At 36.7% G+C, this 14,928-nt stretch overlaps 1 protein-coding gene across 4 annotated transcripts; it reads right to left on the bottom strand.

The window, feature by feature from the left end:
• Positions 1-503: 503 nt before the first annotated feature.
• On the bottom strand, positions 504-14,277 carry LOC112011828 (histone-lysine N-methyltransferase ATXR7). 4 transcript variants are annotated; one of them, XM_065759784.1, is made up of 20 exons: positions 14,082-14,276; positions 13,465-13,653; positions 12,851-13,379; positions 12,603-12,719; positions 11,499-11,822; positions 11,069-11,416; positions 10,672-10,980; positions 10,117-10,533; positions 9,529-9,964; positions 9,120-9,437; positions 8,531-8,952; positions 8,334-8,456; positions 8,147-8,227; positions 7,670-7,723; positions 7,431-7,582; positions 6,884-6,930; positions 6,745-6,806; positions 5,579-5,683; positions 3,014-3,733; positions 504-2,530 (listed from the first exon to the last, which is right to left on the bottom strand). In XM_065759784.1, the coding sequence occupies exons 2-16, from the start codon at positions 13,635-13,637 to the stop codon at positions 6,909-6,911; spliced, it is 3,825 nt and encodes a 1,274-aa protein (XP_065615856.1). In that variant the 5' UTR covers positions 13,638-13,653; positions 14,082-14,276; the 3' UTR covers positions 504-2,530; positions 3,014-3,733; positions 5,579-5,683; positions 6,745-6,806; positions 6,884-6,908. The 4 variants fall into 4 exon arrangements, with proteins under 4 accessions (XP_065615856.1, XP_065615857.1, XP_023899934.2 ...); XM_065759785.1 differs by having other exon boundaries at positions 504-3,733; positions 6,745-6,795; positions 14,082-14,277; XM_024044166.2 differs by having other exon boundaries at positions 504-3,733.
• Between the last annotated feature and the right edge of the window lie 651 nt (positions 14,278-14,928).

Genomic DNA, 14,928 nt, shown 5'->3' with positions numbered 1-14,928 from the left:
AGACTCATAACAACAAAATAGCTTGGATAAAAATTAAAGCACATCTACTTGAATGAGTTTTTCTTTCTTTTTTGATATGTAATTTGCATACCCATCAACACAGAGCTAATATATGGCAACAACAATTCTCAATACGGCAAGCATCTCAAATGAGGAATTTTAGGGTTCTAGCTAAAGAGAAAATGACAAATTGGAATTTAAGGAAATAGAGTTTTCTTTTAAAGCTTTTCATTTCATTTTATGGACTTAAGTGTACTGAAGGTTGCTTTTGGACCAAGTAGCAAATTCCTTTCATTTTGGGCACCCGATCCCATTTCTTTTCTACTTAATTTACATAGCCATGCCTCATATTATCTTGAAATTAGTTGCAAGACAACACTAATCTAGCAAGTAGCACCACATGAAGATGACACCAATGCTCCATGTATAACAAATTTCATTATTTTTTTTTTCACATACTAAGTGAGAGATATTGATTAGTGTAACATCACTTAACATGAGACTACCATTAATGTAATTTTTATTGTACACCAATCACAATTTACAACAGAAATTTATTCAATGTCTTTAGAGTTGTTGCTTCCATGAAGATCTAAAGCAAGCTGATATCCCCAAGTAACCTAGGAGTGGGAACAGGGACGAGATAGCAATGAACAAATTTGAAGACACTAACCAACGTATGTCTTGGAAATGGAGCGTTCAAGATATTAACAGGTTGCGGTCTCAATTCCTATAAATTTTAGTGGAACCATGAAATTCCACCTTCGACCTTACAAATCTTCTCTAAACAGCTTATGTTGTTTGCTCCCACATGTCGAAAATAGTCCTCCATGCAAATGACGGCTATGTAACACTTTTGGGCACGTGCAGTTCTCCTTAACGATCTCATTTTTGTCTTGGACAAACTATCTAGGGTTACTTCAAGTTTTATATACAACTAATGAAGCCTTAACCCAAACCTCATTGAATCAACTTTATAATTCCTATTTGACATAAGCTCCATAATCTATTTTTCTAAATAAAACATGAACCCTCCTCCTTCATCCGGGCTTGGGACCGGCTGTGTCAAATACAAGAGAATGAAAAAAATAAACACAGGCGGAGTTACTTCTTTCATACACCAGAAAAAATGGGAAGGATCTTCAGTTTCATATGCCCAATTTAAACAAGAAACCAACCCTATATTTGAATGCAAGGACTTGTGGGAGAGGAAAGGAGAGGAGAGTCAAAGGTGGTCGGACATTCTTTAAAAAATTAAAGAGTCTCAAGATTAAGGACTAACCATTTTACTCAAATCAACTGAGCTAATGACCATTATGTGTCAAGCAATACGCACATAAGAACCATGAAGCATATGCGCTCCTTGAATAACATTTATGCTTGTGGGTAAGACTAGCAAAGTACAACACTTCCAGCACAGCACACAACATGATAGTATCTTTGGGCTTGTCAACTTATCCGCCTTTTGACTCAACCCACATTTAAGGAAAGTCAAGACGGCCTCTAATTATTGAAGCTCAATCCCCCAAGTTTTTGAGTTTCTCAATTCTAGCATACAAGACCAAGTTTATTTCCAACATTTCCATTAGCACACCCTAATTAATCACTAAACGAAATTATACAATTCCTTTGGCAGGTTCTACGTCTTGTACACAACTTGAATAAGACAAGTGATGTCTAATGTGGTTCGAAAGGAAGGTGTAAGACAAATTGTGTGAGAATAGCAATAGCTCTTGATGCCCTAATGCAGGAAATTGCTCATAGGGACTAGGAACCTTCGCCATCATTGCATATTATTTAATTGTTTGGTCAATTTTTCAATATCCAATTGCTCATAGTCATCGTGCCCAGGTAATAGTACCAGTTCAAAAAATTGAACTGAGAAAGAGAATATTGGAGATCTATTACAAACTAGTTCAAATATGAATTCTCCACTCATAAAAATTGAGGTGGAAGATAATATTTTGTATTATAGACCACCATATGAATTCTCCAATTCCTGCTTATAGAAATTTGTTGTATTTAGAAGTTGGAAAGTGCTATAATTGGATTTTCCACGAGAGCCCCAAATCTATAAACATGAATTGGATCACATCAATTTTTTATTTGAGCTTCATTTCAATTTTCTGGAACCTGTATGGCCAAGTTGGCCAACCAACTCAATTAGTTGAACTGATTTTTATAGCTTTTTATTTTTTTAATGGTTATCGTAACTAGTTACCAGATTGTTGCGAAGTTATGTTTCTCAGTTCAGTTAGACTGGAATTCGAGCCGAAATTATTCACATGCATTCTTCTTTGCGGGTCCAATGCCTCTTCAAAATGGCCATTTTTTTTTTTTTTTTGGGTTAATTTAAGCTTTCATCGCCCATCAGTATCTGTGGGTGGGCCCAATACCTTTCAAAAGATTTAGGAGTCGCAAGAATTGTAAAGTACCAGGAATGATAAAAAGAAGGAAAGAAAAACGTACCAAGAGGACACAAATAGACCTCCACCCAGCAGCTAAGGTGGTGTTCCTAGTCGATCTACTCCTGCAACCAAAAGATTTAATGAAAAGAGAAACAAAATAAATAAAATAAAGGAAGAACTCTCACAGAATTTTATAGATTTGTCTGAGAAAGAAAATATTTCCCATTTGGCTTCTCCTGAAAAAAACTTAAAACCCAGCTAACGGTTTAGAGTTTGCAAAACTAAGTTGACCACACTACACCACTCTAAACCCAGCTAACGGTTTAGAGTTTTTACTCTGGCGAATTGGAGTTTAACAAAATTGCCTTCAAATGATTGTAATCAACAATCCACTAGAGTAAAAACTCTAGCAAGTAATGAATCGTTTTTGCAAGCAAGCTAAATGAGCAAACCATCTCTTCCCACTTCATTTGTTGCAACTTTCATTTATCCTTTAAAACCATAAAATTATCTGGTATAGAATATGAGCATAGTCCAAGAAACTAGCAAAACAAGTAAAAAAATTATTTTTCTTTTTCTTTTTTCACTTCATCCTTTTTACTTACAAGCATTCCCAGATAAAATGAGATCCACAGAGCTATCAGCATGAATCAAACGTCCCCTTTTTTTTGGGTCAAATTCACACCATTTTTTCATAAACCATAATGGATTGAAGGGCTTTCATTATCAGGAAGTCACATCAACAAGAGCAAGACTTGAATCAGATCCACCATACAGATTGTGACTAATTCCAGCAATCAAGATAGCTGCTCAAAATGCAAACCCAACCATCAGACACATTAAGTAATTGGTGGCTTGCCCAAGCTTTTCCAGTAACTAATATTAGCTATTGAGCATTGGGGAAACGTATTCAGTTATCCGCTCTCTCTTTTTATTTATTTATTTATTTCTCATTATATAACATAAGCAAAGTTAAGACAATTTTGAGTAGAAGGGAAATACCAGTTTTTACTAGTAACTACAAATTACCAACAGAAACCTTGTAATCATTCAAGCATTCGCAACATAAGACTTATTTTTTGTATATAAAAATAAAGAATAATGCATGTTCGTACAAAAAATTGATATTCCAATTTGTCATGTAAGCAAAGAAACAATAAACTGATTTACAGTTTCTAAGGGGAGAAACTCATCTGCAACACAGGTATCTACAAGAATGCACATGGGACAGTATTTCATCTTTGACAAGTAGGCAGAAGTCTAAACCATGACGCTCATCATAATCACCTCATCCAGCTTCTCTTGATGCCTATTAGCTGTGCAGCCTGAAAAAGCATAACACTCGCATCAATGCCAACAACTCAGGCAAGAGATAGTTCATTATTTTTCGCTAATTGGCAAGCTCAATAGAAATAAAAACCCAATTTCTGTCACCAAAAGATGAGTTCATCCATGGGTAAAAGATGGAAGTCATATTGAATTATAGGATTAAGTATTAACATGGTAACACCATTGGCTTGCTGGCTCAATTTGATTTATGAGGGATTTCATTCCAGAACAGAAGTTGGATAGGCAACTTCAAGTATAATGTCAAGGAAGAATTAATTTTAGTTTTTTATATATAAAAAATGCTAACACTATAGATTAGGCAGGATATATAATCGCAAAATGCTACTAGTTGATACTACAAACCCAATGGCTTCTAGTGAACATGTTTTGATATTGTTGGCAAGTCGGCTACTCAAGATGCAAACCACTAGGTATTTACTTGGTGGGACACTTTCATCAGTGTCACTCTTACTACAAGATGATGCGGTTCTTTTGCAATAGCAGGACAAGTGGCAAGGCTTTACTGTTACATACATCATATAGACACATTGCACTGTGTTGGATACAACCCAGTAACAAGTCCAGAATTTGATAAAAACTACCCCCTCCATCCCATTTTCAATATTGCCCTTATAAACACTAGAGAATTTAAATCTGAATAAAATAAAGGGCATGGATATAAATTATGACCACTTTACTTTAAGACTGGGCAAGCATTTTGGGACAATCAAAATTGGAATAGCGGACAAACAAAATGGAAGAGGAGTATAATCCATTGTGGACAGATGATAGCGTGCCAACATTGATCAAACATAAGTATTTTTAAAAAGGAACTGGAATTTTTTTTTTTTTTTTTTTTTAAATGGAGTAATGGAGAACTGATATAGCAAGAGGTATACATATAGTCCTAAATTTGAATAGGTTGATTCCAGAACTCGAACTTGTTACCCATCACTTGGGTAAAGGGCACTTGCCATTGCACCAAGGGTTGACCTCTTAGTAGAAGGTAAATGAACAACTTTGCATGCAAAATATAACCCCATATTTAAAAGATGGTACTGACTGTTCATCATAATATAAATTGGAAGTTGAAGAAGAACGGTTTTTTTGACATCCACTCGCATTATAATGCTTTACGAGGTTCCGCTTCTGTCACCTTTCCTTAGAAATGTATTTGGGGGAGTAAAGGCACCTAGGCGAGTTTCTTTTTTTGTTTGGACTGCAGCTTGGGGCAAGATACTCGCTGGTGACATTTTGAGGAGCAGGGATCTTGCTTTTGTTGACAGGTGCTGCATGTGTCGCTATGGTGGAGGGACAGTGGATCATTTACTACTTCATTGTGAGAAGACTCATCAGATATGGTGTTTTGTCTTTCGATCTTTTGGGGTTTCTTGGGTCCTACCAAGAATGGTACTAGATCTTCTTTTTGACTGGAGGAATTGGTTGGGGAAGCATTCGTCAAACATTTAAATTTTAGTTCCATTGTGCCGATGTGATGTATGTGGAGGAAATGTAATAGACGAACATTTGAGAACATGGATAGTTCAAGGGACCAATTGCTTGCTTCTTTAGTGGCTTTTTGTTAGATTGGTCTCTGCTTGGGGACTCACATCTAGTGATTCTCTCCCTTTGTTCACTAGTTCTTTCCTCTCTTGTAATTAGTTTTCTCTTTTTTTGTTCTTTTCTCTTTCTTTGTTCTTTTCTCTTCCATGTACTCTTTGATTACTTTTTGCTCTTTTTGCATATGGTAGTTTTTTTAATATAGACTTTTCTTACTTATAAAAAAATAAAAAGATTATGAAATTCCAATTGCAATTAACCAGTGGTGATTGGAAACATACAACTGATAATCAGCTCTGCCAAACGTCTCAGCTGCAACTCATTCATCTTTTATTCTAAAACTCCAACTGCAGGCCAATACCAAAAGTCTTCCCAAAAGGGTAAACCTACAGTAATGAAAAAATGTTCATGTCAATTAAAATGCAAGTTTACTTGAACAACTGTGAGAGTAACCACCAAAAAACATTCATTGCACATCAACACAATTGAAAACAATAAAATGTCAGCAATCTATTCGGAAGCCAGAATATTTTTCAGGCCAGTATATAAAAGATCCCTCTAACTCACAAAAGATTATAACAAGGACTTCCTAGACATGCATTGACAAAGTTGAATGCCAAAGGCTCAAGAAAATGTAACTTTGCACACAAACCAACTGGAACAGATAATTTCAATTTTCAACCACCGCTTCAACCATTACTCCCAACAGACCCAATCATAAAACAAGTACAAATTTCACAATGATGTAACAATCTGGTTCATCCAAGGTCCAAAGTAGCCATTTTGGTTATTGTACTGAACAATTAGCCCGAATGAGTAATTTTCCTATCTCTTACTTTCAGTTCATTCTTCACTGCTAAATTTTAGGTTAGAATACTTTCCCTATCAACTCAAATAACTATAACAGAGAACTTGGGCCATGGGTTAGCTCACCCAGATTTTTAGCCCAAGCAACTTGTCAACATCACTAGCACTTTCTCTGACCGAAAATAGAGTATATGTCATGATGCCTACATGACCAGCAGCAACTTCTGTGCACCCATTGAAGCAATAAAATTCCAGCCGACACTGTAAAGTATTAGCCATGATACATAACATGCAACCAAGATGCAAATTCTCAGTAGTAGGGAATTTTTGTGATCATGCATTCAGCCACCAATCAGCACATGGCCAGATTACTTCAAATATCAAGATCGCAATCTAAATTTGGGAGCATTTTAAAAAAAGGAAAAAAATTATACAGATTGAATTCCCCAAAGGCCTAAATACAATTCACATCAAACGACTCAAACATGTGGGGAATAAAAGTAGTGTCTACACTACTAAGCAAATTTTTCTCAACTGAACCTTTCCAACATATGGGCCTAACATTAGAGTGGTATGCAGCAGCACAGACCAAGTAAGATGCGGTTCAAAAGATTAAAAATTGAGGAACACCATAGCATACCTATGGCAAAAATCATAGCCCATTATGAGAAGCAAAACCCAAGAGAATGACCTACACAAGCACTGAACAACAGATAAGAGTTAAAATATGAATCTTAGCACAAAGCTCACTTTAAGAAACTATTATGTACAGAACGTACCAGGCTTGGCAAGTCCAACAACTTCCTAATTCATTGATCCACGACACCTGGACAAAAGAGAGCATTTTTACAAACAGTACAGCAAAATTGTTCAAACTATGGGTTGTAAGCCTAAGTAACTAAAACTTTTAGATTCTTTTTTTTTTTATCAGTAGGTTACACACACACCCATTGGGTCTCAAACACATAATCTCACCCTCCACATTGCTATTACTAGAAGTGCAAATACCATTTGAGATAGAGCTCATTAGTAACTACAACTTTTAGATTCTTTGAAGCCTCATACAATCAGCATCTATAGCCTTGTAAGATTCCTACTGTGAATAAATATATATTACAGTAACTCTTGCTTAATGGCAACCAAAGCCATCAAGAACAACACAAAGTATGCTAATGAGCACCAAGTCAAATGGCACACCTCCCCCCTAGTGAGATGGGGGAAGAGGGTGAGGTTTTGAGGGTAAAACCCTTTCGGAGTGTGCAACTTATCAATAACAAAAATGATGCAAAGTAAAAAACACAAAAGTAAAAAAATAATAATACATACTTTCTGGAACCGCAGTTGCAGGGAATTTTTTTCTCCTCCAAAGGGAACTTGTAATTGTAAGTAATTTCTTCACCAGATGCTATATGCCGTTTTGCATAAATGAAAATCTTTTTCTGTCCTTCAACACTAATAACCTTGGTGTAGCAATTAGGCTGAAAAGCATATAAATTGAACATGAGGACAAAGAAATCATGTTTCTATTTGATAAACAAATTCATATTAATATTTTATATAGTTACCTCACAAGAATGGTTTATAAATCTAGCAATTCCACCACGCTTCGTAGCATCAACCTACACGTATTTCGTAGAGAAATTATTCCACAAAGTGTACTGACCCACCAGCCCATTACAATAACATCAAATAATAGAAGAGAATATTACATATACAATATGAAAATCATCTCTGCTAAAAATAAACAAAGAAGGGAAGTTAAAATTTCTGTACATAATTAGAAAATTACTTTAATGTAAAAAATAGAATTTAAACAGGTTCAGGGCCAACAATTTTGATAATTTGAACCCTAGATGTCTCCATTGGAACCACCAAGAGGTGCCAGAGCTAGAAGGCTCTTGGCCAAAGCCAACAATTAAAAAGCTTAGACATAAACTGGCTAATTACAGATACCACATGATATATGAAGTGCCCAAAAGATGGAGATAAATATTAGCGCAGAGCTTGCCAAATCTCAACACAATCATTGTTGCTATACTAACCACATAACCATCATCAAGTCTAAAAAGATAACTGCTGCCAATCCCCATCTTCTCATAATGACGTTCGCGTATATCAGATATCTGAAAAATCCAGAAAGTCAAGTTAACCATTGACTAATTTAAGAAAATAAATTCGAGAAGACAAAAAAAAAAAAAAAAGTAACTGAAAATACTGAGTCAACTATACCCTGGGACGAATTAGTTCTCCAACATATTCAATGACAAAGTCATCTGCCTCAATTGGCTCCAGGGCAACAAGACCCCAATCATGTATCTTGCTCCGCTGGAAACGTAGGCGCTTCTTCCTTGCCTGGCAAGTAACAATAGACATGTTACAATGATCAAAGTCAGCAAAATAAATTTCCAAGACAATTAATTCTTCACCTTTAATTGAGTGGCTTTCAAAAGGTCAGCACCCTCCGCAGCAGCGAGAAGATTGCGTAGCTTCACCCTGTTTGTTCTTGCTGATAGACCCTTACCATTTGACCACTGAGAAGCATTTACCTCAGTACCACAATACATTGTATGAACATACCGAACTCCCCTCACACGAGCTCTTTCAGCAGGGCTAGCACTTAGTGACCATCTATGCCATTCCCAGCCGTTAATTGATGACCGAGCACAACCATCAGATCTAGGGCAGGGATTTAAGGTCCTGGATTTACTGGACTTGGTCTTTTGTACACCAACCTGTCCACATGCTGCTTGTTTGGCAGCACTATTAGCTACTTTTGAAACCTTAGCCGGACGTGACAGTGTCACACTGTCCATTATATGCTTTCTTTTTAACTTTGACACTTTCGTTGCTGTAAACACAAACAGGCAATCCATAAAATGTCCTTAAAACATTCTAAACATAATAATAAATAGCACAAATGTCCATAAAAAACAAAAATAAAATACAATTCAGGTGAGATAAAATTGACTAGAATTAAAAAAATTAAAAAAAATTAAAAAAAAAACAAGCAATTACCAGTAAACTCTCCCTGCATTGCATCATCATGGCCATTGCTATCAACAACCTTCTCAACATCATTAAGATTCTTAGGTAAGTTCAAAACTCTATCCCTGCCAGGTTTGACAGCATCTTTTGGAACCTTAGATTTAACAGCATCCTTTGGAACCTTAGGTTTAGCAGCATCCTTTGGAACCTTAGGTTCAGCAGCATCCTTTGGAACCTTAGGTTTAACAGCATTCTTTGGAACTTTAGGTTTAACAGCATCTTTTGTAACCTTAGGTTTAACAGAATCCTTTGCAACCTTAAGTCTAACATCTTTTGCAAGCTCATCATCTGAAGAAATAATCAATAGTGCTAATATTAGAAGGATATAATCTTCAAAAACTTTAGACTACCAAAACAAATAATAAATAAAGTGACATACTTTGAACTGTATGAGCAACTTTCATTCCTTTTTGACCACTTGCATTTTTGGCTGATGACCGGTCACCAGGCAAACAACTCTTAATAATGTCTCGGGAAGGCCCAGCTTTAACAAATGATTCAGGCCGGCTTTTGTTTGATTTTGACCCCAGTATTTTAGTCCTCACAGCAGTAGTTTCAACTTCTGCAGTCTCAGACAGTTTACACACAACATGTTTCCTAGACTTTTCTGCAGATTGACTCCTTGCTCCAGCATCAACCGGAATCAAACACTGAGGGGTAGGTCCCAACTTTTTCCGGGACAATTTTTTCTTGCGGTAATACATATATTTACCAATCACCTGGGACTCTTTTGAAGAGCCAAGATCATGAATGTGCTTGCTCAGTGAAGTCAGAGAATTGCCAGAATGTTCTTCACTTGCATCAAATTCTCCTTCCTGAAACAAGTATAAACATCAATTCAAAGTACCAAAAAATTGGTTACTTCCGACAAACAAACACACAGAGGGGAAAAATAATAGTCAAACCAAATTTAAATTATTGGTTTTGTAGGAGAATTTATTGAAAGTTCAAATTACAAATTTTTTACCTCAATACCATCAGGTTGACGGGGTTTCTTAGGAGTGCACCATAACACAAGAAATTGGTGAAGATAAGCATCCATAAAAAAAGATTTCCATTCCCTAAGAACATCATCATGCAACTTTTGCCGGCACATTGCCATCGCAACATATTCTCCAATCTTAGGGATACACTCATCTGACCTAGAGGGTCGAAACTTAGAAATATGCAACGGAAAAATAGTTTTAGGATTGTCTTCAAATCCAGGAGGCAGTGGCTCATTAATTTCTTCATTTTCGCCCATATCATCATTTGTGCAGATATTCTTAAACGCATTTGCCAACAAATTAGACACACCATTTTCAGATAGAGACTGACTAATTGGTTTTGCTGCTTGTGACGGGTAATCATCAGATGTTTTGTTTGCACCAGTCCTTAAATCATCCTGTGTCAGAAGAACCATCAATACTATGAGGGCACAGAATGAGAGAATCAACAGTGCGTGTGTTTGTACCACTACCTAAAATTGTAACTGGGGGAGTGGGTTCAAATCATAAAAGGAAAAACAAGATTTCTAAGTTACCTCATTCAATTTGTCATCATCTATAGAGTTAAAGAATTTCCTCACTTCCACCTCAACAAAACTTTCAAGATACTCCTCCAAAGATGCCCTCGCAGAAAAATGAAGTTGGTTTTCTACACATTCTAAAATACATGTCATTTCTGCATATCTACGATCGTTGGATGACAAGCTTTTCTCTGCAGATGGATATACTCCAGGGGCCGATGAAGACATGATAGATGATGACTGGGCATGATCATCTGTAACCATTGCCATTGGTTCAAAACCAGGAGGGCAATCAACAACACACACAGATTCTTTTTGCCTAGACTGTAAAACCAATAAAAAAAAATTGTGATACATACAACAAAAGCAGTGAAAAATAAGAAAAGGAACCTCAAGTTTGCTAACAACTTACATCATCAGGTAGTGTTTCAGGCTTTTGGTCACAGTTCCTAAATTCACCAGCAGGTATTTCAAATTTTGGATGACCAGACCAAAGTTTTCTCTTTCTCCAGGCAGACGAATATTCTGCTACAGTATCATAAAAGACAGCATTCCACATCACTTGCATGCAATAATCAAAAAGCATTCGACAAACAACTGCTTTAGATCCCCAAAAGTTTTCAATGCTTCCAACAGATTTAGTGACTGCAGGAGACTGTGTTGAGATTTTATTTATACAAGCGTGATCAACTACAGAGATGGAGGATGCAACCTCACATGCAGGAGCAGCACAATCCTTCCTTTCCCCTGCAATTTTAGACTGTCAAAGGAAAACATATTAATTTATCAGGCAAGGCATATATTGCACAATCAGTATTTTCTTCAGCAATCAGATGCATTACCGTTGTTCCATTTAAAGAGCTATTTTGGGCAGCACGATTTACTGATTCAAGTTTGAGATGTTTTTTATCTTTCTTTGTAGTAACAAAGTCTCCAATAACGTTTCCAATGATTTCATCCAGCACAGCTCTACGAGCTGCTTTCATAATGCTGGAGTGCAGTTGGGAAGAAACTCCTTCAGAAATTTCAGAAATGAAGCTTAGCAAAGAGCCAGTCTCTTTGCTTTTGGCAACAGATGTGGAGACAGTTTCAGGTCCATCTCTTTTCCACGCATTCATAATAGATAGCAAAGTAAAGGGTCCATATTTATTTTCAATATGATATATCTGCAGAATGAAAACACCAGGGTACCACAGTGAGAAGCAATAATGGTAACTTGTAACACAAAACAGATAGCAAAATATAAGTCCAAGCAATAAAAATTGTCACCCAATAACTCACTACAAAATATTATCCAGAAAAATCCCCTGCCCTCCACCCCCTGCCCTCCTCTCTCTTTTTCAGTAGAACTTTTTTACTGATTAAGCTGAGCAGGGGAAAAAAATAGCCCCTCTTTTAGTAGAACTATATTATTATTTATGCTGAGCACAAAATTTTTGTTAAAAGGAAAGGATGTTTGTTGCCCAAATTGGGCAGGAATGTCTGATATTTGCTCTTTACCCCAGTAGTATGGGCAATCACAGAACAATCTTCCATAACAAGATTTCCCCCTTCTTTTACTTTTTCCATATAAATCTCCAAACTTTCAACAAGGTTAAACCTTCAAAGGCATTGCAGCGGTGCAGGACTCAAAAAGAAAATCTATCCAGCAAATGCCGAGTGATAGAGCTGTTCTTTAGAAGATAATCCATGCATTAGCAAATTGCAACAGTTTCGAAGCAGTCAATTGCAATAAACCACGTTATCAACAATTGGAAGTTTTTTTACTCTCAATAACATATAACTGGAATGCTGATTTCACTTTTCTAGTATTCATATACATAAACGAATATAATTACATTGATTAACCATTCAACGGGAAATAGTACTACGTGTTAAAAAAACCCAACGGCCTCTGCGCTGAACTCATTCCACTTCTATCATAATACCGTGATTTCATAGTTTACCATTAATACATCCTGGAGATAGCCGTGGCTATGCCAAGCATGTAGTTCTGAAAGAGAATTTGGCCCGTGTTTCCTCCCTTGGTCATCCTCATACAACCAACAAGATTCCTCACCTGACTGGAGGTAAAAGATAAATATATCAGACTGACAACTTTTTAGTACATATGGTAAAACACAAATCAAAATTCCTTTCTTGGAAAACAAATCAAAATGGCTCAAAAAACCAAGAAAAGGGAAAAAAATAATACCGGTAGTTGACATGAAGTGATAGAATTAACTGCATCAAGGTTTAACATTGGCTGATTCAAGCCATAACTGCTGTTGACAGGTAATTGGGAAATTGGCTGTGACCCTGAATAAGAGCTTGGGCAAGAGTTGCCAACACTTAGATATGCAAAACCAGTGGCAACATGATCGGGAAACTGCCTGAAGTACTTCAATGGTACAGGATTTATTAATGCCCCATTTACCACAGGATACACAGGAAGCTCATCGGGCAGGAAACCAGTAGACAAACCCTCGTACAACTGTTCCTGAATATAAGGACCACACATTTGTCCTTGTTCATTAATATACATCCAGCCACTCGCAAAAGCAGGCGGGGGCACATACACTGCATAACTCTTATCCGGGTATGAAGTCCCCCCGGTATTACAGGACTGTGGAACATCACTGCCATTGCCGTTCAACTGGCAGCTCATCTCCATCGCAGAACTCAAAACATATTTTTCATCAAAATTGCAGCAAGACGAAGAAACATTAACGAGATCCGCACACCTGAAGAACCTTAGTCAGAATGATAATAACAATAATAATAAATGGAACAAACGAAAACAGACGCATTACGGAATTCATATAATACCATTGAGAAGAGCACCCTTCCTCAGTAGACTGCGCGGATGAGGAAGTATCAACATAATTGCCTATACATACATGTGAGTCTTGATCTTGGCACTCGAAATCCGAAACCTTTCGCCTTTTTCTGGAGACAAAAGACGGGACTTGTTCCCGAATAAGGCCTGTAGAGGACACCATGCGCCCTAGAAATACCCTGCAACAAGGGAGAGAGAGCATATAAATTGATCGACTCGAGAAGTAGAAAACCAATATGCAAAAGTTATGCAAGATATAACTACTTTCAAAGTAACAATGGATCATCATCAAGGCCATGATCTTCTGGAAAAGAAACTGTTAGTTTTGGAATATATATCTATATATATATATATATATTAGCACATATGTGATCAATGAGACGATGGACAAGCTGAGAGGATGAGTTACAAAGCTAATTCTGATAATAATCTGATTCTATTGTTAAAGGTCGAACACTGATGATCTTGATTATAGAATTTAAGGAACAATTGAAGAATATGGATCTCTTAAATCCATTAACCGTTAAGTTCGATTAACGAGAAGACAATAAAAAGAGAAGGTCAATTAGGGTTAGGGTTAGGCTTAGAATTTGGAACAGTGAAATACCTGTTGTGCTTGTGGTGGACGAATGAATGAAACGACGTCGGTTTGTTTCTTCTCCTTCTACTTCGCCGGTCCTCCTCTAGCCCTCGCCCCCCTTCTCTCTCTTTATTCTATATCTCTCCTGAGCAGTAATAAGTAAGGATCGCCTGATACACGAAAGCCTTTTAGTGCTCGGTTTTTTTTTTTTTTTTGTCAATAAGGATCGCCTGATACACGAAAGCCTTTTGTGCTCTTTTTTTTTTTTTTTTTTTTAATTAATTAATTTTATATTCTACAGTTACAAAGGGAGATATTGGATTTGGAGTCTAGAAAAAGTTCATGAGATGTCAACCAGAATTCATAGCCAGTATTCATTTGTATGTCGTATTTCGTGACAATAAAATGTTGTTCGATACATAAACTAGTTTTTTATATATAATTTTAAACTAAAAAAGTCTTAAAATTTAAATATTTAATTGATAATAACATAATTATTGGTTTTTGATATTTTATAAATTTTGCAAGCATAAAAAATATTGTATGGTGTGCTACTTCCCCTCATGCCCATTGTTCATAAAACTCATCACAATGATGCCACGTGTACAAGGCCTTGGACTTGTTGAGCCTCGAGCCTTGGGACATCGTGCGTGATTGTGTGTACTATTGGGCCTACAAACTTGGCCCAGGCAAGCCTTGACGCCCATCCAAGGCCCAAAAACCGTAATGAAGCCATTACGACATGAACGACGAAGGTGAGACCTTGCCTGGTCGGGGAATGCAATTTCCCAGGAAGGTGAGTCCCAAGATGCTCGGTGTTGCCTGGGGAGTATTGCTGCCGAATAGATTTTCTAATGTGGAAACCAATTCCAAT

The sequence above is a fragment of the Quercus suber genome, unplaced genomic scaffold, assembly GCF_002906115.3.
Source record: "Quercus suber isolate HL8 unplaced genomic scaffold, Cork oak 2.0 scaffold_341, whole genome shotgun sequence".
Lineage (NCBI taxonomy): Eukaryota > Viridiplantae > Streptophyta > Magnoliopsida > Fagales > Fagaceae > Quercus > Quercus suber.
The sequence above is the reverse complement of the archived record's forward strand: the minus strand, read 5'-3'. Positions and strand labels throughout refer to the sequence as shown.

Excerpts from the sequence above, each read along its gene's own strand:
- LOC112011828 (XM_065759785.1), bottom strand. The coding sequence starts at position 13,637 with ATGGTGTCCTCTACAGGCCTTATTCGGGAACAAGTCCCGTCTTTTGTC. Across the intron at positions 9,438-9,528 it reads AGTTGCTCATACAGTTCAAA|ATGATGAGCTTGCAAAAGAT; the intron begins GTATGTCACTTT and ends TTATTTCTTCAG. Across the intron at positions 6,931-7,430 it reads TGCAACTGCGGTTCCAGAAA|GTGTCGTGGATCAATGAATT; the intron begins GTATGTATTATT and ends TCTTTTGTCCAG.